Raw genomic sequence first — 26,065 nt, forward strand, 5'->3', positions numbered from 1 at the left:
AGTTCAGGATTAAAACCTGTGGTAGCCTCTGCTTGTTTTTCCTGTGCCCTGGTTTGTTCTGTGGTTCTGGGCTCTTACATCCTGTGCCCAGGGCTGAACCACTTGTTTCCTTTTGATTGCCAAGAGCAGACCCAGATCTTCAGACTCTGTTGGTCTTTCCTGCCCCTTATTTCTAGCTCAGAAGCCAGGAAGGGGCTGGTGCCACACTGCTAGATCAGCTCCTGAGTTTACTGACCTGGGAGTTAGACTCTTGAGCTTGAATGAAGACAGTTTTTACTGAATCAAGAAATCAAGGGTGTCTTTGGCCACTTCTTCCACTTTAGCCTATGTGGTACTCATTTGTTCTTGAGGTACTGAGCTCAGCCAGATGACTCCCAGAGCTAAGATTAGGAACATAATCTAAAGAGTACCCGGTTTTTAAATAGAGAATGGGGGGTTAGATTTTACCTTGCAGTACTGACGTGATGGCAGTGTTGCCTGAAGGTACCAGGGTGGTGGTGATTCTTAGTGGGGAGCCAACAGAGTGGTGCCAGGAGCAGCCCCATAGAGAGGAGTACACAGGCCCAGCATGAGGCAACTTTGACCCAGAAGGTAGCCCAGCTACCTTTAGTGAAGGTCTCCAGTTCTGCTCCCTCATAACTGTGAAACCAAAGACTGATTAGAGATTCTGCAGGGCCTTTTCCTCATAACAGGTTTTTCCTTAAGCTAGGTTTTCAGGAGAATATTCTATGTCTGCTTCCATTGTACCTGAACCAGTTGGTAAGGGTAACCATGACATAGAGTGAGGCAAGAACGAAGGTGAAGTGGAAGGCAGAGTAGCTGTAGGGAAGATGCTGGCGCTGCACCTGGGCGGCTGCTGGGCTCTCTTGGCCAGTTGGTCTGACTCTGCAACTTTGCCCTAGAGAGAGAGAAGTGCTGCTGGGAAGCAGTGTTGGTGAAACTTCCCTCCCCCGACTTACGCAGGCTCTTGAGGGCTCTTTGACACTTTACAGGATTCAACCATTGCCTAGATTGCCCACTTGGCTCACCATCCTCTAGTTCCACTGTTTGGGGGCAGCAGAAACAGAGTGAGGGCTTCTGTAAAACAAAGCAACATGTTTTGAAATGACTTCAAGACAATGTAAGGGGACTAATTTAGGAAAGTTTCCCTTTGAAAATATTGGCCTGGTATAATAAGTGGAGGCACACCTGGGTTCAAATTCTTGCTCCAGCATATAACTGGCTATGCAAACTTTGGTGAGATGTTTAATCTTTTGTGCCTCAACTCCTCCATTTGTGAAATGGAGCAAATACCTACCTCACAGGGTTGTTGTGAGGATTAAATTAAACGAGATGATGTATGTAAAGTATCTAGCACAGTGCCTAGCACATTGTGGGTACTCAATAAAAGGAAATAGCTAGAATCTGAGCATTCTGGGTAGAGGTTGGTAGGATGTGTGTCTCTGTGTTTGGGGTGGGATGTTGGGGTTAGTGAGCTCTGGATGCTCACCTGGAACTCATGATTGTAAACCTTGATGATCCACAGGGGTCCAAATAACTCAGCCAGGTAGGAAGCCTCGTTGCTGTGAAAGAAAGAGTTTAACTTTGTGCCAGATAAGGATTAGGGGCTTTTATTGCCAACTAGTCAACGGTGGTATCTTTTGGGGTGGGGGTGGGGAGCGGTATTTTGCTCTCAGAGGCCCTTAAAGTCTGAATTTTAAACTCAAGACATTCTCCCCTGCCCCCGTCATCTCACACAGATCATCTGACAAAGTGCTATTCTTAGAAATTGTCCCTGTTCGTGGGGAGCTTTTCTGGTTCTAGTCTTGCTCTACAGTTTAAATAAACCACAGCCCTGGACATTCTCCTTCACTGAGCACTGGGCATCCTCTCACACTTCCCATTGACATCTTTACGTACCAAGCAAAAAGCACACAGGCATACATGATGCCCGCACTCAACACTGCTACCGAGGTGTCTGGTATTCGTGATTCCATTTTATTCTGGCCAGGCAGGCACAAGGTGTGATTCTGTCCCTGAAAGGTTACTGCCAAGGGGCAACAGAAGAGAAAGGGGTTAAAAACAAAGCTGGGCATTTAGCAGGAACAGAAAAGGTCTTCAGCACTTGGGTTCTCACTTGTCTCTGGGGGGCGGCTGGACAGTGCAGAGAAGGTCAGATATATGATATAGCAGCTGATGATAGAGGCTTGTAGAAGGCCAGAGCTTGGGTGCTCTAGAGAAAACAGCTGTCATTAGTTGACATGAATTTTCCCCACTTTCTACCTGAATTTCTACCCTCATCCTTGGGGGAGGCTGAGGGTGTGGGAGAAGCGGCAGAGGTTCTTTAGATAATTGAGAAGCCTAATAAAGTTATAATACTCAAAGGGACACAGCCCATCCAAAAATCTAGAATATTAAGTCACAAATACCCACTGAGGCGGATGCAAGGTGCGATGGAGAGGAAAGAAAGGAGGCCACAGAAGCAAAGATGTAGGCTGAGTATTATCTTGTTGAGCAGGCAGCCATCAGGGTGTGTATAGTGGTGGAACAGTAGCAAAGCTCCCACACCTGCCACACTGTAGAATCCTAGGGTAGTCAGTAATACAGCTAGGAGCCAGGTACAGTCTTGGGCTGCGCCAGTCTGCCTAAAGAGAAGTGGATTAGGGTTTGTCACTCCAACCCCATCTCTCAGCAGACACTAATTGGTCAGCCCACTAGTCTACACAGTATATTCTTGGTCTTGGCTTTTTTTTTGTTTTGTTTTGAGACAGGACCTCTATATACTCCAGACAGTCCTTGAACTCACTATGTATTTCAGATTGGTCCTGAACTTTTGGCAGTCCTCCTGCCCCAGCATGCCTCAATCCTTCAGCATCTTGAGTGTTGAGATTATGGGTATTTGTCACTTTTTTGCTTGATTATTTACTTGTTTATTGAGACAGGTTTCTGTGTGTCCAGGAACTCTATTTGGAGACTACCTTGGCCTTGAATTTAGAGACCCCCTTGCCGCTGCCTCCCAGGCGCTGGGATTAAAGCTGTGCACCATCACCACTTGGCTACACCACCACTGCCCGGCTTCACCATTATTTTTTTTTCAAGTCAGGGTTTCTCTAGTTTAGGAGCCTGTCCTGGAACTCTCTGTAGACCAGGCCGGCCTCGAACTCAGAGTTCTCTGCCTCCTGAGTGCTGGGATTAAAGGTGTGTGCCACCACTGCCCAGCCGTATCACCATTCTTGATTACGTGTGTGTGTGTGTGTGTTAAGAGGTTGATTTGGAACTCTCTACCCTGCTTCATTTTTGTGAGATCATGAGTCTTGTTCTGGCTTGAACGTTTGACCCTCCTGTTCTCACCTCTACAGTGCTGGGATCACAAGTGAGTGGCATCACATCTGGTTTCTTGAGCATTTCGGTACTATTCATTGGGAGGCATAGGGGCAATACCTAATGTGGCCTTTCTGTGTTTATCCAATAATGCCTGTCACCCTCCTTGGGGGGAACCTTTAGGGTTAGGAGATCCTTACCAATTCTTGTTCCATGAGTGGGCAAAGGCTGTGATAAGCACCAGCTGTAATAGGATGAATGTGAAGCCTCCACAGATGCCAATATAATGCCAGGCTGCAAGATAGACACCATTGGTAACTTTTAGCTCTGGCTGGTCACTGTATCCCTCCACCCCCTTTTTGATTAGGAAGCTTGTGTAGCCTAGGCAGATCTCAAACTCAGTCCTGCTCCAGTCTCCGGCGTACTAGGATTACAGGTGTGTGCATTATGTCGAACTTCCTGTCGTGAACTAGGAAGTCGTGGTCAACTCTTGCTGATGAGGGTGTAAGATGAAGAGTACCTGGGAAGAGATGCTCATCAGGGATACAGAAGGCAACAGTCCAGAGAACTAACAGGAACAACAACTTGAAGCTCCAGAAGCTAGTGGGGGTAGAGAGAAAACTAGATGTAGGAGAAAAGGCAAAGGGGAAAAAGGAAAAAAAAAGTATGGCAGCTAGGAAGAGGAGAGGTGGAACAAGTCCCAAGTCCCATTGTAGTCCAAGTTCTAATTAAGATGCCAAAAGTCTCATGAGCAACACTGCACTTATGGGAGGTTTACATATAACCATTGTTACTTTGAATTTAGAGCCCAGGGGTTTATAAACTTATTTTCTGTCTTTTTACAGTGGTCTTTCTTCATCCTGGAGTTTCCTATAGCCAGCTTGTGTCTACTTACTTCCTTCTGTCCCATCCCCATCCAAAAATTATACACAAACCTGTTATGCAGCTGTGCACGTGGGCTGGTGGGGGAGTGGAGGCGGACTAGCAGCACAGCCTGCAGCAGGTGGAAAGTGGCAGTTCCTGCACATACTCGATACACAGCCCCAGAGCCACTGAGCACTGGACAGTCCAAGTTGCCAAACAGGTGGGCACACAGCACTGAGGGCATCTGGATCTGTAGGGAGTTTGGTTGTGACAAAAGGTAGGACAAGTCACAATGCATGGACAGATTCCAGCTTCTCACTGGTAGGGTGACACTTGCTCCCTGTTCCCAATCTAGATGTTATGGTTTCTTTCCCTCACTTTGCACCTCCTGCCCAACTTACCCCATGTGCTTTGCCCCAGACCCTTTCTACCACTGTCCTAGACAGCAGGAGGCAGCAGATAGCTGAGGCCCCCAAGTGGAGAAGGATGTAGAGCAGGCGGCTACAAGAAGACTCTGTGAGAGAGGGCCACCTAGAGTGGCAGCAGCTGGTCCAGGAAACAGGCCCACAGCAGGACACCTGGGAATAGAGCAGGAAGCAAAGGTGGAGCTTTGCAAGGGATGGTGTATACTGTGTGGGGTTAAAGGTCAAATTACAAACCCCTTCTTCCCACCATCAGGTAGTGAGTTGCTTCGGATTGCCTTTACTAAACACTGCTATGATTTTTCATTGCAAGAACTTCAGTATAGGAGTGAACCACCTACATTTACCTAACGTTGCTCTGTGGCTGGGAATGTGGGATGAGAGGTTTACCAGTTATCAGGCAAAGAACCAGGTATCTCTCACCAAACCAGCTGTCTAAGGGCATCTTCAAGTCTGTCTCCTCAAATGCCCTCTCACCTGATAAAAGGGGTTTTTCGCTGTGACATCGCCGACTCCATCATGCTGCTGTGCAAGGCCCAGGGTGGTGCTTCGGCCGGGGACGGTTTTTGCACCTATCATTTGTGATTCAGAAGTTAGGCGTAGATCCATTACTGGGAAAACGGATGAAGAACAGCAGCCTCTCAAGATTTTCACCCATTGGGCGGTCGCTGTGCTGGGCTAATAATCACTCAGTCTTAAGGCAGTAGAATGGGCATATCAGAAAATGAATACGGATCATTAGAAACTGGTAAATGCAAATACCCTTGTGAAGATGCCTTCACCGGGCTTCGTATTCGGGATCATTCAGACTGTTTCCTGAGATTAGGAGCAGTTGGCCTATCTGGTCTGGGGATTATGTTTTTTTAATTGGTTTAGGATTAGCTGTGGGCCGCCTTGGTTGGTCAGAACTGGGTGTGTGTGTAGGGATTGTTCTTAGGTGAAGAAATAAGGCTGTGCATTTGGGTGGTGTGGGTAGTGAATAGATTAGTCGAAGGAGATTGCAGAAAATACAATTACGCGTGAATGTGTTTAAGGATTATTCTTAGATGAAGAAGTAAGGTTGTGCATTTGGATGGTGTGGGTAGTGAACAGATTAGTCGAAGGAGACTGCAGAAAACACAAGCCGGAGAGGTCAAAAGCGAACGGCCCTCCTAGCCAAAGCTTCTCAAGACAGTCACAAAGGTGTGGTCCAGAGCCAGCCCCGCCCCATATCTGGGCGGAAGCTGAGGTTTGCCGGAAGTTGTGTAGCGGCAGCCTATGCGGCGGCGCGGTGAGATCGAAATGGCGACCGAGGGAGATGTGGAGCTGGAGTTAGAGACCGAGACCAGCGGCCCGGAGCGGCCTCCCGAGAAGCCACGGAAGCATGATAGTGGCGCTGCTGACTTGGAGCGGGTCACTGACTATGCGGAGGAGAAGGAGATCCAAAGTTCGAATCTGGAGACGGTGAGGTTGACCGGGAGCTTGTATGAGAGGGTTGAGAATGGGATAGTTGAAGCCGATCCGTTTGCTGCCTAGCAGCGGCTTCGGGGCTGCAGATCGCGACAGTGAGAATGGGCAGTAGGGTGGGGATAAGCGACAACACTCACCTAGCCTGCGGTTTGCTTAAGAATTTGGTGGAGAGTGGGCCTAAGTGGACCTCAAATGCACGGAATTAAGCATAGTCCTTTGGTCTCGAGAACACTCGTCATTTGAATACTTGAGGAACCACGTAGTTTTTATTTTTGGTATTGCGTTTTAGATAGGAAATTTGGGTAGCACAGTCGTAGGTGACTAGACTCGTGTTTTCAACAGGCTATGTCCGTCATTGGAGACAGACGGTCCAGGGAGCAAAAGGCAAAACAGGAGCGGTAAGTTTAAAGCACACTGCCAACCCTACGGGTCCTCGTTCTCCAGGGGAAAAAAAGTTTTTAATTAATTCCTGTAGATCTAGGGTTTCCAACTTTGTTGTTAGCGAGTTTTTAGGGTAAGGAAAACGTCCAGGGGGAGGGGTGGGTACGTTTACTTGATGTTTTCGGTCAACCCTGTTCCACCCATTTGCAGTGTGTTGCTGGGAGTGTTCTTTGTGGGAGTTTATGGCAGAGATAGAGAATGAAGACACATATGTATTTACAGGGAAAAGGAACTGGCGAAGGTCACGATCAAGAAGGAAGATCTGGAGTTGATAGTGAGTAGCAATGCCTTAGTGGATGCTCAAGTGAAGTTCTACCTAATTTGGGTTCCCAAAAGTGGTGTTGACACATTTATGCCTGAGAGGCGGCTACGGTGACATGATTTACCCTTTTCTTGCAGATGACAGAGATGGAGATCTCTCGAGCAGCAGCAGAAAGGAGCTTGCGGGAACACATGGGCAACGTTGTGGAGGCTCTTATTGCCCTAACCAACTGATAATGTGCATTTTCAGACATTCTGGACTGATTACTGAAATAAAGTGTTTTGTTGTTCTGTTCATTTTTTTTTCAGTTTTATCTCTGATCAAATGCATTATATATTCTGTTTTGTTGTCAGTTTCTATGTTGGACCTTCATGAAAATATATGAACAATCAGTATAAAGAAGTACCTAATGTTCAAATACAGGCTCTATTTTTGTTACACTTATTTTGTGTGTTTATGTGTCTGGGCACTTTCTTGCCATAGTGCTTGACATCAGACGACAACTCTACTTCCACCACGTGGCAGTCAAACTCACGTGCCCTTTTCCACAAAGCCTTTCACTAGCCCTAAATAACAGATTTTACATTGTATGCTAGTCTTACTCATCTGACTAGCTCTTGGCAATATAAAGGACATTTGGGTCCTCTGTAAAAGATTCAGTTACATGTGCTTCTAGGATAGTTTGTGAATTTTATTTTTGTTTTAATCAGATATGTTCTTCCTGTGTAGCCCAGCCTATTTCCACACTCAGATTGCTTCACTAACACACTTGGGGGTGTGAATTCAGTCATCCTTCAGTCTGCTGTTTAGGCTAGCTCATGAATACCAAAAGATTAGCTCCTCTTGGGGTCTTTTGAGTTACCAACCCCATTCATAGGCCTCTGGAGTAAAAATTTAGGGTCTAGACATGGGAATATAGATCACGGAAATGATGGGTCAGGGCTGGAGAGATGGCTTGGTAAGTACCTGCCTCAAAAGCACAAGGAAGCCAGGCAGTGATAGCACACGCCTTTAATCCTAGCACTCAGGCGATCTCTGAGTTCAAGGCTAGCCTGGTCTACAGAGTGAATTCTACAACAGCCAAAGCTACACAGAGAAACCCAGTCTCAAAAAAACAAAACCCGAAAACAGACAAGGATTCTGAGTTTGGATCCCCAGTACCTCTCCCCAAAACCCAGGAGTGGCCTGGTGGTGGTGCCACACAAGTTTAATCCCAAGATTTGGAGGCAGGAACAGGCAGATTTCTTGAGTTTGAGGCCAGCTTGGTCTGCAAAGTTCCAGAACAGCTGAGACTACCCAGAGAGACCCTGTTCTGAAAGATCAAAAAAAACCAAAAACAAACACCACCAACAGAACCCACAAGTGGTGGCATGATCCTTTAACTCCGATCGTGCTGAGATAGGCAGATTCCCGTAACTCACTGGCCAGTCAGCCTAGTCTAATCAGGAACTTCAGACTTTCTAAGACCATGTCCCAAAACAAAGGTAGAGAGTATTAGCACTGTAGTAATGCCCTTAGTTCTACATGCCCAAATGTGTACATACTCCCCTATTAAGTATATGAGGAACTACATACATATACACACATAAACATGTTTACATATGCATATATACACATACTACATAAACATGTATGTCTATATATACATGCACGTACACAAACCTATAACTTTCTTTTGCTATTGGATCATGAGATGTGGCTTAAGCTGGGCTGCAACTTAGCTTTCTGCTTCTGTGTGTTATGTATGCCACCATCTGGCTCAGTGCTCACTTTTATATTTCTTATTACCTTTTATGTAGGATATAAGCAGTTTGTCAATGGGTCTTGTAGGGGTTATTTTAAGGACATGAAAAGATGGGGCCCTTAACCATCCTAGAACATGTACTCTACTTGTGAACCACACCTCTAACTTCAGGGTTATTTTTTTATTTTTTTTGGTTTTTCGAGACAGGGTTTCTCTGTAGCTTTGGAGCCTGTCCTGGAACTAGCTCTGTAGACCAGGCTGGTCTCGAACTCCCAGAGATCCACCTGCCTCTGCCTCCCGAGTGCTGGGATTAACGGCGTGCGCCACCATCGCCCGGCAAGGGTTATTTTTTAGATAGAATTTCATTGTATTTCAGGCTTGTCCTGAACTTAGGGTCAGGTGATCCTCTTTCAGTTTCTCAAGTAGTTAGAACTACTGTTGAGAATGACTTTATTGTTTTTAATTATGAGTTTATCTGCAAATGAGTGCAGGTGCCCTCGAAGGCTAGAGGCTTCATATCTCCCTGGAGCCAGGGTTACAGGCAGTTTGTGAGCTGCCTGATGTGGGTGCTGCGAACAGAACACAGGTGTTCAGGAAGAATACGAAGTGCCCTTAATCACTGAGCCACCTCTTCACCCCTCTTCTCATTGTTACGTAATAAAGGAAAGTCATTCAGCTGATGAAATTTCATTCTGTGGGGCTGGAGAGATGGCTCAGAGGTTGAGAGCACTGACTGTTCTTCCAGAGGTCCTGAGTTCAATTCCCAGCAACCACATGGTGGCTCACAGCCATCTGTAATGAGATCTGGTGCCCTCTTCTGGCCAGCAAGCATACAGACAGACAGAACACTGTATACATAATAAATAAATAAATGTTTAAAAAAAAAAAGAAATTTCATTCTGTGTATGGTGGTTACACAGTAAATATTACATGGGCAAATGGATTTAACTCTAGTACTAACAGCTGTGGGCACGGGCACTCCTTCACCTTACACATGAGCTGGATAAGAAAGATAAGCAGGAACTTGACTAAATGAGTCACGTTCTATTTTTGTGTGTCTGTGTGTAGCTCTGGCTGTCCTAGAACTCACTCTGTAGATCAGGCTGGCCTTGAACTCAAGAGATTCACATGGCCCTGCCTTCAGAGTGCTGGGATTAAAGGTTTGCACCATCATGTCCTGCTTGGATGACCGAACTCTTGATTCTCCTGTTTCTATTTCCCAAGTGCTGGGATTGCAGGTGTTTGCCATCATACCTAGGTATACTTTATTTTAGATACTAGATTTTTTTTCTTTTTGAGACAGGGTTTCACTATGTAGCTCTGGCTGGCCTGGAAGAGATCTATGTGGGTCTCTCCATTGAATGCTGGGATTAAAGGCATGTGCCACCATACTCAGCCTCTTTTTAGTGACATAAGAGTTGTCACATTGCCGGGCAATGGTGGCGCACGCCTTTAATCCCAGCACTCGGGAGGCAGAGGCAGGCGGATCTCTGTGAGTTCGAGACCAGCCTGGTCTACAAGAGCTAGTTCCAGGACAGGCACCAAAAACTACAGAGAAACCCTGTCTCGGGGGGAAAAAAAAAAAAAAGAGTTATCACATTATATATTTTTGTTTCCACTATTATGGTAAAAATATTTCTGGTGTGTGGTTCTCGTTCTCTCTCTCTCTCTCTCTCTCTCTCTCACACACACACACACACACATACACACCAAAAAGTATGTTTACTTAGAAAAGTATATTCAACACCCCAAATGCAAAAAGTTGGACTGAGCTTAGAGTTCCTGATATCCTACTGCTGACCCTAGGGAAGAAGTAATGTACCATCCACTCATAGGCCCACATATCTGATCCAGGCTAAGGTGCTGGAAAAATAAACTCAGAACAGTCCCAAGTCATATGGGAAGCCATGGTAGAAACAGTTTTAAGTGGGAAGCCTCCAATTCTCCCTGGTTGGTGCTTTTCTGTGGGTTTCTCTGTTTGAGTCCAAACCCCTCACAAAGCACCTTCAGACACAAGTCACGGCAGGAAGTCCAGAAGGCTCTGTACAAGAACTATGTGAGTAATGGTTAAAGAAAACCGAGGACCAGATCCCCTGTCCCACAGCTGGAATAAGCAGTTGAAGCTTAGGTGGTTTTCCTCTTCTTGGCAGATGGGCGCTCAAATACATCACGTACCCCAGCTGCCTTCTGTTTAAAGAACTTTGTGTTCTGGGCACTCTCTTGGCCCCATGCAGAGTCAAAGGAAGTGGTATCTTGATCCACAAGGTGGGTGTACTTGGTACGACCAGACCGTCCAAAATTCTTGACCTGAAAGAAGGGTGGACAATTATGACAGCAAACAAACCCCCATGCTCAGCCCCCAGTCTGCTTTGTTTACTGAGAATCCCCATACCTGCATGACTTTTGGAAGAATGGTTTTGTTGAAATGGTCCTCAAGAGTAGGTGCACTAAAATCCCTCTTGTAGACCTCTTCATCTTCATCCTGTGGAAAAGAACCTTATCAGTCTGTGGTTTTTACTTTCCACATCTGCAAACCACAAACTATTAAACACAACAAAGGAACCAGAGGGTAACGAGCCTTTCTTTCAGAAAGGTGGGGAGACGGTGTTTTCTGATACTGTTATGCTCCCTACCAGCCTGTTCTGATCCTGCATTCACTGCTCATTCACGCAGGTTCAGTTCTGAAGTCCCTACATCTCCAATCCTTTTACATGTGCACCTTTACTTGGACACTGTGTTAGAACCTGAAATATAGTGGGTGAAAATCATTCCTAATGTTCCCAAGGCAGATTCCTTTCCTGATTTTACTTTTTTATATGTAGGAACATCATTCTGTCAATGATCTAGATTCAAAATTTGAGTATCTCCTGTACATTCATTTACTACAGCCTATGAACTATTCACCTGGGTAGGAGGATCTTTTTATAGTTATTATTAATATTTATTTTTATTTCATGTGATTGGTGCTTTGCCTGCATGCATGTCTGTAAGGGTATTCCCTGGATGTGGAGTTATAGACAGTTGTGAGCCATGTGGGTGCTGGGAACAGTACCCAGGTCCTTTGGAACTGCAACTGCAGCCAGTGCTCTTAACCACTGAGCCAACTCTCTAGCCCCTCTTTTTTTTTTTTTTCTTAAAAAATTTTTTATGTGTATGGGTACTTGCATATATGTCTATGTTCCCATGTATGTGCCTGGTACCGTTGAGCTCAGAAGGAGGTGTGGGACGCCCCTGGAATTGGAGTTTCAGTTGAGTTGCGAAGGGCCATTGTGGGTGATAGGAATCACATCTGGCTCCTCTGCAAGAGCAGTCATTGTTCTAATCACTGAAGCATCTCTCTAGGCCTCGCATTATAGAAGCCACCACAATGTTTCTAAAATGCAGCTCTTGGTTTTTCGAGACAGGGTTTCTTTGTGTAACAGCCTTGGCTGTCCTGGAACTCGCCTTGTAGACCAGGCTTGCCTCAAATTCACAGAGATCTGCCTGCCTCTGCCTCCTGGCTATGAACTGACTTCTAAAGGGTTTGAGAGCCTAATTAGTCGAGTATATAGATCCATGGCTTCACTTTCTGAGAGCGAGGTTTAGAACAAAGCAGCTAATGATTCTCGCTGCTCCTTTTGTTAACGACTGACTGCATTTTCATTCTGGGTAAGAACTAAGTGTTCTGAGTCTATGTCCAACCTCACTGACTCTGCCCCAAGACAGTTACAAATGTAGCCTAGACAAAACTGTGAATCTACTATTTTCATTCTGGGGAAAGAACTAAGTGTTCTGAGTCTATGTCCAACCTCACTGACTGACTGCCCCAAGACAGTTACAAATGTAGCCTAGACAAAACTGTGAATCTACTATTTTAAGTATCATCCCCCACCTCCAAAGACAGGGGTTCTCTGTGTAGCCCTGGAACCCACAGTGTAGTCCAGGTTGGCCTCAAACTCACTGATCTGCCTGCCAGGGCATCCTAAGTGCTGGGATTAAAGGTGTATGCCACAACTGCCGCAGCCTATCCTAAGTATCTCAATGATACTTCTTTCTGAGTTACTTAATGCCCTGGTTTAATTGTGCAGATGACAATGTAATGTCACAATGTCAAAAGGTTGGACATGTCTGTAAGCTATTACTACTGCCCAGTTTTCTGACTCCCCTTTCACTTACCATGAAGAAGGCACCCCGGTGATAATACTTTTGCAAAAACTTGTATTTGCCTTTAACAGCTTTGTTGGTAATGACTTTGCCATTAGCCCGAAGTTCAGCCCGCCTTTCTTCCTCAGTCAGGTTTCGCATGCGTTCAATTTCTGCTTTCTCCTTTTCAAGTCTATCCAGAGAACAAAAGTGTTAGTATTTTTCTGAATTCAGAAAGCCCAACAGCTGAAGATAATGATGGTCCACCTTCTTTCAGGCACCATGCGCCTTTTCCTATTTCATTCGCTCACTCACACACTAATTCACACATAGCAGGTCTGCTATATAGCTGGCCTGGAACTCTCAACCTCATGCCTCCTCTCCTAACTGCTAGTATTATGGACAGGCTCAAGCTGTCAAACCCAGTTACACCTTTAGTTCTGGTCACTGCTTTTAGAAGTCAAGATCAGGAGTACAATGAACAAAAAACATGAGTTGGTCTTCATTATTGTGTTTGCCAGAACAGGACTATAAACGTCCCAAAATTGATTCTAGTCTGAGGTTCAGATATATTGTTACTGCTTGATTCTACAACACTAATTCTGTCTTCCCTCAAATACATTAGCTTTTAAAACAAAATTAGAATGAATTCAAAATAATTGGCAAATTTACACAATGGAGTACTACACAGCAGAAAAAAATAACGACATCTTGAATTTTATAGGAAAATGGATGGAGCTAGAAAACATCATTTTAAGTGAGGTAACCCAGACAGAAAGACAATTATCACATATACTCACTCATAGGTGGTTTTTAAACATAAAGCAAAGAAAACAAGCCCACAAATCACAATCCCAGAGAACCTAGACAACAATGAGGACACTAAGAGAGATTTACATAGATCTAATCTACATAGGAAGTAGAAAAAGACAAGATCTCCTGAGTAATTTGGGAACATGGGGACCTTGGGGGAGGGTTGGAGGGGAGAGGGGAAAGGCAGGGAGGGGAGCTATAGAGCTCAAAAAAAAAAAAAGCGCCATGGCTACGTGACAATACTTAGAATAATAATAAAAACAAACAAATAAAAGATGCAAACAAAATAACTGGCAAGATTTTGCTCATAATCCTTCATAAGCATACTGTAATTCATACATCACATCACAAATTAAGGATTACCAATATTAAGTACAGTGGGTTTTAAACCTTATTCTGGGGGAAAAGGGAAATAATATCCTTTTTCTCAGAAAAATATTATGTGTACATATAATTTTAACATTAAAGTCTAGGCCGGGCGGTGGTGGCGCACGCCTTTAATCCCAGCACTCGGGAGGCAGAGGCAGGCGGATCTCTGTGAGTTCGAGGCCAGCCTGGTCTACAAGAGCTAGTTCCAGGACAGGAACCAAAACCTACGGAGAAACCCTGTGTTGAAAAACCAAAAAAAAAAAACCCCATAAGAACATTAAAGTCTAATACAAGGGTTTGGGATGTGACTCAGTGGTACAATCCTTACCTAGGGTGCATGAAACCTGATTCCTGTCTCTAGCACCATACAAACTGGGCGTGGGAACACATGCTAACTTGCTCTAGCTCTCAGAAGGCAAAGTCAGAGGAGCAGAAGCTCAAGGTCACATAGAACACTCTCTTATAAAACAAAAAGACTCAACTCCAGCTATAAGGAACGTGATATTCATCCCCTAGTCTGGATTCTACAGGCACCAACCCTCACACAGATACATATCCATACACATTCACACATATATACACATAATTAAAAAAATCTCAGGCTGGAAGATGGCTCAACCAGCGGTTAAGAGAACACTGAAGGTCCTGAGTTGAATTCCCAGTAACCACACGGTAGTTCACAACCATAACAGGATCTGATGCCTTCTGGTATACATGAAACAGCACATTCATGTACATAAAATACATAAAGAAATAAATCTTAAAAAAAAAAAAATCTCAAGCCTGGCATGGTGGCACACACCTTTAAGTCTAGTACTCAGGAGGCAGAGGCCGGTGGATCTCTAAGAGTTTGAGGCAGCCTGGATTACATAGCAAGTTCTAGGTCAGCCAAGGATTCTGCCTCAAAGGAAAAAAAAAAAAAAAAGAAAGCCCAGTATAAGAACACCGGAAACTACAAATAAAGACAGTTATGTAGTGGTGGCTTTGCTTTGTAGGTTAGTAGTGCAGAAAGGAACTTGCGTTCCACGGTACTTGCCACTCTGCTCTCCTAGGGGTAGGACATGCTTTTCTGCCCCCTTTTCCTGGACTGCCCTGCGGCTCCATCTGAATAATAAAAATAGCACAGAAGTGACACAGGAGCTCTGGAACCTAAAACTCAGGAGACACTGCCAGTTTCCACCATGCCTGGAGGTAAAGTGTGAGCAAAGCGAGACTGAGGGGAAATGAAGCATCTAGCCATGCCGGAGAAGGGCTTCTGGACGCTCTGGCCCAGGCAGTCCTCCAGCTCAAGTGAACACTACTAGAGGAACTGCTTGGTCAACCTCCACCGCTGAGAAAAACACAGTACCATTGTTTCAAGCAACTCAATTCTGAGTCACAACATGAGAAACTAGTAATATTTGTGCTTAATAGGAAACTAAAGGATCTTAGCTGTTCGCAGATAAACTAGTGCCATTAGAGGCACCAGTGGCCTTCCCAATACTCACGCTTCTCGGTCTTCTCTGTCCCTCTTGATTCTCTTGAGCTCTCGGACTTTCCATGCCTCGTATTCCTCCTCATCATTTTCGTCATCGGTATTGAGTGCGTCCAGGGCAGCAAGAGACCGCTTGTTCTCCTCCAGCTCTTTCTTGGTCTCTTCTTCTACAATCTGGGTAAGGAAAACAATTCAGCTACTCCAGTCCATCTCGCTGTACACAGAGGCTTGCACTCAATCCAGGACCCTCCCAGCACCTTTAGTGTGTACTTGCGCCGCTCCTCAGCCATGCGTTTTGCTTCCTGTTCCAGTTCCTTCTGTTTCAATGCTTCAGCTTCTCGTTCTTGAACTGTCACTCGGTCCTTCCTGCATCACAGAGGTCCTGTTCATTACCCAAAGTCCTCAGTGCAGAACTGTGCCCTTCAGATTTAGTCCACACCAAAGCCCAAGCCAGGTGCATTTCATCTCTGCTTCCTCCCCCAGTACCAAGACTGAACAAACCAAGACTTCAGTGTGTGCAAGACGTTGTATTTCTGGTCTTTTAGAACTTTTCTTCAATTTTTCCATTTTTATTTTACTTTTTTGAGACAGGGCCTCACTACATAGCCTTCACAGGTCTGAAACTCCCTGTGTAGACCAGGGAGGCCCAGAACTCACAGAGACCTACCTGCTTCTGCCCCCTGAGTGCAGGCATTAAAGATGTGGTACCACCATGTCCAGTTCTTCTTTTAATGCCTACAAAGTCTAGGAGAGGGGCACTGGACACCCCGGAGTTACAGATGGCTATTAGTTGCCATGTGGGTGCTGGGAATTGAGCCTGGGTGCTCTGGAAGACAACTCTAGTGATCTTATCCGCTAAGCCATCTTTCAAAGCATCTTGTTTGTTTGACAAGAAGTTTATGGAGCGCTGGTTAGCTTTAAACTCATGACAATCCTCCAGCCTCATCCTCCCAGAATGTTAGGATTAAAAACAATTACCACAATGCCTAGCTAAGTAAGTTCTCTACCAACTGAGCTATTTGCTGTTTTCTCTATCCTCAAATATAGCATGACCACTTTCTCCTCTCCAGGTAATGGGATTTGAACCCTGGATTTGGAACACGAGGCAAATGCTCTACTACTTAGCTATATCCTTTGCTCTTTTATTATTATTACAAAAAAAAAAAATCTTCAAGGCCAGCCTGGTCTATGTAGCTGAGTTCCAGAACAGCCAGGGCTACATAGAGAAACCCTGTCTCAACCCTGTCCCCCACCACCCCCCCAAAAAAACTTTTCAAGTTTCATGTGATTGGATGTCTTGCCTACATGTATGTCTGTATACTGAATACATGTCTGGTACCCATGGAGGCCAGAGAGGGCATCGAATCCCATGAAGCTGGAATCAGACATGGTTATGAGCCACAGTATGGCTCTTGGGCATTGAACCCAGGTCTTCTGGAAGAGCAGCAAGAGCTACTAAACTCTGAGTCATCTCTCCACATTATTATTTTGAGTGTATTATGTATATGAGTGTATGATATATGTACCTAATGGTTAAGGTCAGAAGACAACTTCTGGGAATTGGTTTTCTTCTTCACCAAATGGGAACTAGAGATTAAACTTAGGCATCAGGCTTGGTATCAAGTTCCTTACCCACTGAACCATCTGGCTGGTCCCACTCTTTATTTTTGAAACAAGAAGGCACTATAGTGTTCATCCTGGCCTTGAACTTGTATCCTTTTCTCTCTGCCTCAACAGCTGGGACTACAGTGTCAACAGTTCATTCTAGGCCTTTTTGTTGTTTTGAGGCAGGGACTCATGTAACCCACACAAGCCTCACATAGGAATTTTACTGAGCCATCTTCTCACCCACCAATGCAGGCTGGCCTTGAACACTGGATGTCTGAGATAGTACTTCTATCTACCACTTCTCAAGTATGTGGATTGCAGGTGTGTGTCACAATGGCTAGCTTCATCTCAGGACTTTGCAGCACCAAAATTCCCTTAATCATTGATAATTGACTATTTAACAAGGATTTTGCTGGGTTAACTATAAACAGTAGGATTCCTAGGCATTAGGAAAGAAAGAAAAACTTGTTTTGTAAGCTTAATTTTTGTGTTTAAAACATGACTTTCCCTGGTAATGTGTTAAAGCATTTTCCTAGCATATACATGGGTTTTATCTTTAGTATCACTCAGATAAAACAAAACAAAAACAGCCTCAACAAAAATTGATTAGTGGGGCTGGAGAGATGGCTCAGAGGTTAAGAGCACTGACTGCTCTTCCAGAGGTCCTGAGTTCAATTCCCAGCAACCAAATGGTGGCTCATAGCCATCTGTAATGAGATCTGGTGCCCTTTTCTGGCCAGCAAACATACAGACAGACAGAACATGGTATATATAATAAATAAATAAATCTTAAAAAAAAAATTTGATTAGTAAGGCACATTTGTAAGCCCAACACTTAGTATGCTGAGGCAAGAGGATCACAAGTCTGAAGCCAGTCTAGGCCTCATAGTGAATTTTGGCCATCTTAAACGGCACAGCAAAGGACAAACACACACATACCCAAATCACCGTTATGTTGTGGGATATATGAACTGTGAACTAGGAGATCATGTTATTTAAATAAAGTCAACCATATGTCAAGAGTCAGAGCAAGCAACTAGTTGACTGGAAGTAACCATAGAGCGAGGAGAAGTTGGGATATCAGGGAGAGTGAGAGAGAGAGAGAGAGGGGGAGAGGGAGAGAAAGAGAGATACAGGAAGTAGAAAGGAGAAACAGTTGGAGGAGTTTTTTTTTTTTTTTTCGAGACAGGGTTTCTCTGTGGTTTTGGATCCTGTCCTGGAACTAGCTCTTGTAGACCAGGCTGGTCTCGAACTCACAGAGATCCGCCTGCCTCTGCCTCCCGAGTGCTGGGATTAAAGGCGTGCGCCCGGTCAGTTGGAGGAGTTTTTGTTTCAGATGGGATAAAAAAACAGAGGAGCAAGGTCAGCTGGGTGCCTTCTCTGCCTCTCTGAGTTAGCAGGTTTTCATCCCAGCATCTGGCTCCTGAGTCTTTATTGATAAAGTAGAATGATAAAAACAACACTTTTAGGCAAATCTGCTAACATCTGGCTACTTCTCAGCACCCCTGCTATAGAACCAGGGCACTTGGAAGAAGATTTACACTGCAGGAAAATGTGGGATATCGAGTCTTTTACTATCAGGCCTAGAATTCAACCATGTGGATTCTGTCCCAGTTTGACTATTTTCCCCCTTTCCTCCGCTGGGGATTGAACTTAGGCCCTTGTGCATACTAAGCAAGCATTTATCACTGACCGATACTGTTAGTCTCCTTTTTGAGAATTACAGAGTTTTCTTAATTGTCCAGGCTTGTCTTGATCTAGCAATCCTCCAACCTCAGCCTGCTGAGTAGCTGGGAATTCAGGCCTGGCTGAGCAGGTCTGGCACACACTTACTTTCGAATGAAGACAGGCTTAAGTCGAGGCTCCATTTCGTCTTCACTGTCCGTGTACTCCTCATACTCAGACTCTGACTCCGACTCCTCCCCGGAGCGTCCTTCATCTTCCAATTCCATGACTTCCATCTCTTCGTTTTTCCTCTCCTGTGCTCGCTGACGCATCATGCCACGGCGCCGCTCTATTTCCTATGAAGGCATTTAGCCAGTTATTCAAACGGCTTGTGCTCCAAATCTGTTTGGTTGGTGCTAAGGACTGAACTCAGGGCTTTGTTTATACTAAGTCCAAGTCCTACTGCTGAGTCCCAAGTATAGCTTTGGTTTTATCTTCAACAGGTTCAAGAAACACTGACATGAGGAAGCAAAATCCAGCATGATTTAGTTTTCTGTCGTATCTCCAACAAATAGGAATCACAACCAAAGTTCAGCTATAAGAGTAGCAAATCTTATACCTGTATAGCCTCAAAAATGAGTACTGGTCTCAATTTTTCATTGTACCCTGGGGGAAACATCCCACGTTCTTCCCTCTTACCTCATCATCAATTTCTTCCTCCTCTTCTTCACTGCTATCTTCTCGTTCCATGCGCCAGGCATCTCCTTCTACTTCTGAGTCACTTTCTCCTACCACTTCAGGTTCCACTATTTTCCGGTGTCGAGCCAATCTGAAAAGTGGAGTTTCCAAGTGTACTATCAATATATATATATATATATATATGAACACCAACCACATTTGCTTGCTTGCAATGTCCTGAAATTACATCATTTGCTTTCTTTCTTCTCTTTCTCCCCACTTCTATTTTTTTCTACTCTCCAATATTTTTTACTCCTTAGCCCTAGCTGATCTTGAACTCATTCTGTAGACCAGGTTGGTTTTAAACTCAGAGAGATCCACCTGCCTAATATTGAAGTCTTAAGATGGAAAAACTAAACTTCAGATTCCAGAAACTAAAACAGTTAACAGTAGAATGTCTGAAAAAGTCATAAGGAATCATACTGCTGTCTGTCTATCTAAAGTTAGATATGACACATATAAGTCTGTGTACACACATACACACATAATTTAAATAAAAATTTCCTTAGTTGACAATATTTACCTCCTCAAGAGCCACAGACCATCTAATAAAAACCCCCAAACCAGGTATGACAAGCCGCTCTCTCATATTGTTGATCAGGGGAGTCTAAAGGACTCCCAAAACATTACAGGTTACGACTGTTGCTCTTGGTAGCCTCCCAGAGGTTGAAGGCAAGTGACTACTGTCGAAGGCACCATGTACTTTGGACACAGGATCTAGAGAATCCAAGTTGTACCTGATCTTAGAGCCCCCTCCTTGAGGAGTAGTATGCATGGTAACAGAAGACACCATGCAAGTTCTCAAGTGAGGAGGCAATCAAAAGCCCTACCCAGCTATGAATCCTATGAACTACAATAACTACCAGCATAGCATGATAACCTTATGGGTGTAATAATGACACACCTATGTTAGTGGTAACCAAAAGCTCTCTAATTGGACTTAAGACTTGTTCATCAAGAGGGAAACCATGTTTGGTACTGAAAAACTTGGCCAACTATCCATAGCTACTGAGATCCTGGAGGAGTACCTGGAACTGCTACTTTATTAAACCAGCTTAATTCCTAACTGTAGTCTAAATAACAATTCCCCACTGTATTCTAAATATTTATACTTATATCTATAGCTCTCACCCCCCATCAAAGAAATCTTTCTTTGAAACAGAAGAAAACCATTACAGAAAACTACAACCAATCAAAATTCAAAGAACGAAATGATCATATGGTACCCAGTTCCAATTAATAATTTCTACACCATAACTCCTGCACCTGAGGCTTGGGGAATATCGGAGAAGAGGGGACAGAAACATTTCCAGAGCCAGAGGAACAGGAAGTCTGCTGTGAAAGTACTTGTCCTAGAAATGTCAGGGAAGCTACAGACCCATGAATTCTTAGCAACATGGCTGCCTAAATAAGACCCGAACAAGGACTACACCAATAGACAAACTAACTTAGAAAGGGGAAATCTCATAGGGCCCCAGCTTCATTCAAAGAACTTCAGGTAACTAAGGAATACTGAGAGAAGAAAAACTAGGTTTCCCCAGGGAAGAGTCCCTGCCTCCAGTTGGTTATACTATACTATTACTATTACTATACTATACTATACTATACTAATGGCCAGCCCTGAAATCATACACACACAAGTAACACTATACAGATTGAGCAGGTTGTGTTTATATATTTAGGCAGGCATGTGTATGTGAATCAGTAACTTAAGAAAAAGAGGCCGGCTGGCAGGTGGGTGCATGCCTTTAATCCTAGAGGTAGCAGTATCTTGAGGTAGCAGTATCGAGGTCAGCCTAGTTTACAAAGGTAATTCCAGTACATCCAGGGCCACACACAGAGAAAAACAACAACAACAACAACAAAGAAAGAAAAAGAGGCTAATAATTTGAGATAGTAAGGGGAGAGTTAGAGAGAGGAAAGAGGGAAATGATATAATTATATTTTAATTTCAAAAAAATTTAAAAATTATACATACAACCCAAAAGACTAAAACAGAGTTTCAGAGTACATAGTTAAGTTGGGCCTAACATTAGTTTTTTCTTTTCCTTTTTTTTTTTTTTTTTAGTATTTATCTATTTTATGTATGAGAGCTCTATCTGCATTCACACCTGCGCACCAGAAGAGGGCATCAGATCATCAGATCCCACCACGGTTGGCTGCGAATCACCATGTGGTTTCTGGGAACTCTAGAAGAGCAGCCAGTGTTCTCAACCTCTGAGCCACCTCTCCAACCTCCTAAAACATTAGTTTAGGCATGACCTTGGGGGGCACATTAGCGATCTTTTTAATGGTTCAAGTAGCTCAGTTTATTAGGTTTGTTACATTGCCCTCAGCAGAATAGTATTTTTGTGAGACCAGGATTTGGTGGCTGCTGTGATAAAAGGCAATTAAACATGAAAATTGGTAGGAAAGTTCTAAGAAGCTGGCAGTATCCAACAGTTTCTAGTGAGTTACTAGTGTAAGTAACTGGTTTGGTAAAGGTGAAATAGAACATTTTCTTTTGTAGCATACAATGTTCAAGTGGTTTAGTTGTTAGGACATAAATACTTAAGTTACTTGGATCTAGCTATTTAATAAAATAAATGGCTAGGCATGGGTCAGCACTCTGGAAAGTGAAGGCAGGAGGTTAAGGAGCTCATGACATGTTGAGCTCAAGGCCAGCCTGGGCTACATAAGATTCTCAAAAACTCAAAAGGTAAATACCAAAACAAATAAGTAAATAAATGATTGGAACTGTTTTGATCCATGCCATCTGTGAAATTTCTTTATTTACACATTTTAAATTTCATTCACATTATTGTGTTTATGATGTGCCAGAGATAAGAGATGCAGATAGAGACAGACAGAGGATAAGAATGAATGCAGACATGCATGTGCCATGGCATGTTTGTGGAAATCAAAGGACAAATTCTGGGAGTCTTAGAGATGATGGAAGTCAGGTTGCCAGGCCATGACAAACAATTTTATATACTGGGACACCCTGCCAGGCCCCCAAATTGAAACACTACGAGTTGTGAAAATTCAGGATATCCTGCCTGCTCTGACTTCTAACTGGGAGTTTCTCTTTCCGACATGAATCTCCTCACACACCCCATCTTTCCTCCTATTTGTCATTTTTACTTATTGGTCTTTAGAACAAGCAGAAGAGCAAGCTGTGTGGCTCACACCTGTAATGACAGTACTGAGAAGCCAGACAGGACGATCACTGCCACCCTAGGTCATTCTGGGCTACAATACAAGAAACAACTGTACGTTGGGCTGGTGGCGTCACACGCCTTTAATCCTAGGACTTGGGAGGTAGAAGCAGGCATATCACTGAGTTTGGGGCCAGCCTGGTCTATAGAATGAGTTCCAGGATGATCAGGGCGACACAGAAAATCCCTGTTTTGAAAAACCAAAACGAAAACAGACAAAAAAAAAAATATGGAGCCGGGCGGTGGTGGCGCACACCTTTAATCCCAACACTTGGGAGGCAGAGGCAGGTGGATCTCTGTGAGTTCGAGGCCAGCCTGGTCTACAAGAGCTAGTTCCAGGACAGGAACCAAAAGCTACGGAGAAACCCTGTCTCAAAAATTAAAAAAAAAAAAAAAAAAAAAGGATAAAATCAGTTTCTCAAATTTTAAGACATATTTTTAGAAGCTGATTACAGTCTTTAGGCTTAGACATACAGAGCTGTTTTCTGAAGCTGCTACTTCCTGGCTTTGGTCATGTCACTTCCCTAACTCTTTGCTGCCTTAGTTCCTCACCTTTAATATAGGTATAGGCACCACTCTTGTAAGAACTAGCAAGTGTCACCTATTGGGACAGTGTGTACAGCACACAGTAGGACACATATCAGTTGTCATCTCCATGAGAGGTCAGAGTTCAGGAAACACAACTCTACACATTACCTCTCTTCTACATCTTCACTGATGCGGTTCTGTAAACGCCGAAGTCGGGGGTCACTGGACGAATCCTCTTCCTGTTCCTCAGGCTCTGCCTCTTGTTCCTTAGCTTTCTTAATGAATTGAAATTCTTCATCCTCTTCATCTGAGGACTCCATAGGGGCATAATCTGGCCTCTTTCCGGACACATAACGTTTTACCTTTACTTTTTCCATTGAAATCTCACCTGGGCAAGAGAGATAATTAATGTTTCAGTAACCTCTTTCCCAATTCCCTTCAACTCTTGGTCTATGCAGACAGAGCCTTGGGTTCCTGATGGACCAGAGTCAAAGAGGATATGGCAGCCATTATCCAACTGCACATCCATCTATCAGTGCTTTCCTATAAAGACTATGATAGGAGAAGGCATTTTATGAATACCAACACCAAGACATCAAGAGGTACCTTGGGGACGATGAAGTAGAAGACTGTGAGCAGTGAAACTGTAGACCCCCCCCCAAATTCGTGCTTTGTCGTCATGATTTGAATGGGAATGTTCCCCGGGGGCTCAGATGTTTGAACACTTGGGTCCCAGTTGGTGGTGCTGTTAGAGTATATTCAGGAGATGCAGCCTTGCTAGAGGAAGTATGCCACTAGGGTAAGCTGAGGTTTCAGAGTCATGCACCATCCCTACTGCAGTGCCCGTGTACTCGTCTCGCTGCTGCATGCTTGCAGTTCAAGACAGGAGCCCTCAGCTCCCTGTTTCTGCTGCCATACCTTGCTCTGCCTCCATGGACTCTAATCCTCTAAAATCAGAAACCCAAATAAACTCTTTTTTATAAATTGCCTTAATCATGGTATTTTATCACAGCAATAGAAAAGTAGCAAATGCACCCTTATTAAACACATTCTTAGTAACAGTGCCCAGAATATTAGCAAGAATAATTTAAGTGGAAACATAAAACACTTTTTTTAGGAGCAGGGGTGGGGTGGGGAGTGGGGGAGAAAGGGTTTCTGTCTGTAGCTCTGACTGTTCTGGAACTCACTCTGTAGACCAGGCTGGCTTTGAACTCAAGAGATTTGCCTGCCTCCGCCCACAGAGTTCTGGGATTAAAGGCCTATGCCACCACTGCCCAGCTCACTCACACATTTTTCTTTTTTAAAGATCGCGGGGCTGGAGAGATGGCTCAGCGGTTAAGAGCATGGCCTGCTCTTCCAGAGGTCCTGAGTTCAATTCCCAGCAACCACATGGTGGCTCATAACCATTTGTAATGAGGTCTGGTGCCCTCTTCTGGCCAGTGGGCATACACACAGACAGAATATTGCATACATAATAAATAAATAAATAAATATTTAAAAAAACAATACACACACAGAGGCTTGGGAGAGAAAAGAAAAAGGATATAAAAGTTCTAAAAAAAATAAGATCTCTCTGAGATTTCTTTGTGTGTATATGAGTGGTGTACGCACAAGTATGCAGATGGGCTAGAAGTTGATTCAGGTGCCTTGATCATTTTCCACCTTATTTTTAAATCAAAATTTAAAATATTTATGAATATGACTGTTTCGGCAGCATGTATGAATACATGCCACAAACATGCTTAGCGCTTGAGGAAGTCAGAAGAGGGCTTCTGATTTCCTGGAATAACAGCTACGGATGACTGAGGCTCACAGTCCTCTCTAAAAGCAACTGAGCCATCCCTCCAGTCCAGACACTTGTTTTTCAGAGATGGGGTTTCCCTATGTAGACCTGGCTGATGTGGAACTGGCTAAGTTAGACTAGGCTGGCCTCAATCTTAGAGATCTGTCTGCCTCTGCCTACTGAGTGCGGTGCTTAAAGACATGCGATATCACACTCGGACTTTATAATACTCTCCCTCTCTTCTCTTCTTCCTACAAGGGGGTATATCCATTTTGCGTGGATGCTCGGGGTCTGAACTCAGGCACTGAAGGCAAAGCTATCTCCCTAGCTCCTCTCCGAGAGGCTATGTATATCCTTTACAACACAGTTTAATACTCTAGGAGGGTGGTGGTGCACACCTTTAATCCCAGCACTCGGGAGGAAGAGGCAGGCGGATCTCTGTGAGTTTAAGGCCAGCCTGAATTCACAGAGATCCACCTGTCTCTGCCTCCCAAGTGCTGAGATTAAAGCATGTGCCGCCACCGCCCAGGAAAAAAAAATCTAATTTTTCCAATTTCCACCTTCGTTTCCTCTAGCTCTATGCTGAACCAGATGATCTCTTCTAAAGCACAAACAAGCTGGAGCAGGTAGTCTTAGGTGCTTCAGCTCCCTACTTTTAACGATGCTGTGTGTAGCTATGTGCAGGTGCCGGCAAATGTCAGAGATGCTAGATCTCCCTGGATTTGGCGTTACAAGTGGTTGCTGAGTCGCCTGATATGGGTGCTGGCAACTGACCTTGGGTCCTCTGGAAAGGCAGTATGTGCTCTGAAACGCAGAGCCACCTCTCTAGCCTCCTTTACGTTTTCTACTCTGAGAGAGGATCTCACTAAGTCGAGTGCATCCCGTGTCCCTCAGCCTTTAGGCTACATGATGGGGCGCGAATATGGGTGGGACGGAGGAATAAACTAAGGCTAAGTCTATAGGGTCAGCAGGGCTGATATGGCCTCCCTAAGGCAGGTTTGAGGGATACTGAGGCTGAAAGGTAAGATCAGACCGGAGGGGAGGGGAGCCAGTACCTTTCTCATTGCGAACTGGGACGGCCCCAGCCGTAGACTGAATAGGCGGTTGCTTCATGAGTGCGCTTGGGACCGACATGGTGACGGCTGCGGTGGAGACTCTCAAAGCTTGATAAAAAATCCCAACAGCGAAGCCCAAGGAACACAACACCGCTTCCCACCTAGCTCCGCCAGATACTGCTGCGCGACTGACAGAAACGACTTCCGGCAGAGCTAGAGGAACCGGAAATT

At 44.4% G+C, this 26,065-nt stretch overlaps 3 protein-coding genes across 4 annotated transcripts; 1 reads left to right on the forward strand and 2 right to left on the reverse strand.

The window, feature by feature from the left end:
* Positions 1-359: 359 nt before the first annotated feature.
* On the reverse strand, positions 360-5,165 carry Serinc4 (serine incorporator 4). The gene is given in 14 exon segments (XM_041678743.1): positions 360-380; positions 448-522; positions 525-639; positions 748-898; positions 1,029-1,077; positions 1,490-1,562; positions 1,900-2,026; positions 2,117-2,212; positions 2,413-2,624; positions 3,501-3,594; positions 3,821-3,900; positions 4,236-4,414; positions 4,566-4,742; positions 5,064-5,165. Coding segments are annotated over 14 exon segments (1,551 nt in total).
* Positions 4,213-7,032, forward strand: Hypk (huntingtin interacting protein K). Of its 2 annotated transcripts, XM_041678774.1 has the most exons (4): positions 5,413-6,029; positions 6,378-6,433; positions 6,699-6,750; positions 6,876-7,032. In XM_041678774.1, the coding sequence occupies exons 1-4, from the start codon at positions 5,844-5,846 to the stop codon at positions 6,969-6,971; spliced, it is 390 nt and encodes a 129-aa protein (XP_041534708.1). In that variant the 5' UTR covers positions 5,413-5,843; the 3' UTR covers positions 6,972-7,032. The 2 variants fall into 2 exon arrangements, with proteins under 2 accessions (XP_041534709.1, XP_041534708.1); XM_041678775.1 differs by lacking the exons at positions 6,378-6,433; positions 6,876-7,032 and having other exon boundaries at positions 4,213-6,029; positions 6,699-6,758.
* Positions 7,033-10,521: 3,489 nt separating this feature from the next.
* Mfap1 (microfibril associated protein 1) lies at positions 10,522-26,030 on the reverse strand. Its single transcript, XM_041678773.1, has 9 exons — positions 25,835-26,030; positions 23,165-23,384; positions 19,233-19,362; positions 18,702-18,889; positions 15,518-15,626; positions 15,274-15,434; positions 12,638-12,797; positions 10,875-10,964; positions 10,522-10,789 (listed from the first exon to the last, which is right to left on the reverse strand). The coding sequence occupies exons 1-9, from the start codon at positions 25,911-25,913 to the stop codon at positions 10,607-10,609; spliced, it is 1,320 nt and encodes a 439-aa protein (XP_041534707.1). The 5' UTR covers positions 25,914-26,030; the 3' UTR covers positions 10,522-10,606.
* Positions 26,031-26,065: the final 35 nt, after the last annotated feature.

The sequence above is a fragment of the Microtus oregoni genome, unplaced genomic scaffold, assembly GCF_018167655.1.
Source record: "Microtus oregoni isolate MIOR12 unplaced genomic scaffold, Mior012 000031F_ref0000149, whole genome shotgun sequence".
Lineage (NCBI taxonomy): Eukaryota > Metazoa > Chordata > Mammalia > Rodentia > Cricetidae > Microtus > Microtus oregoni.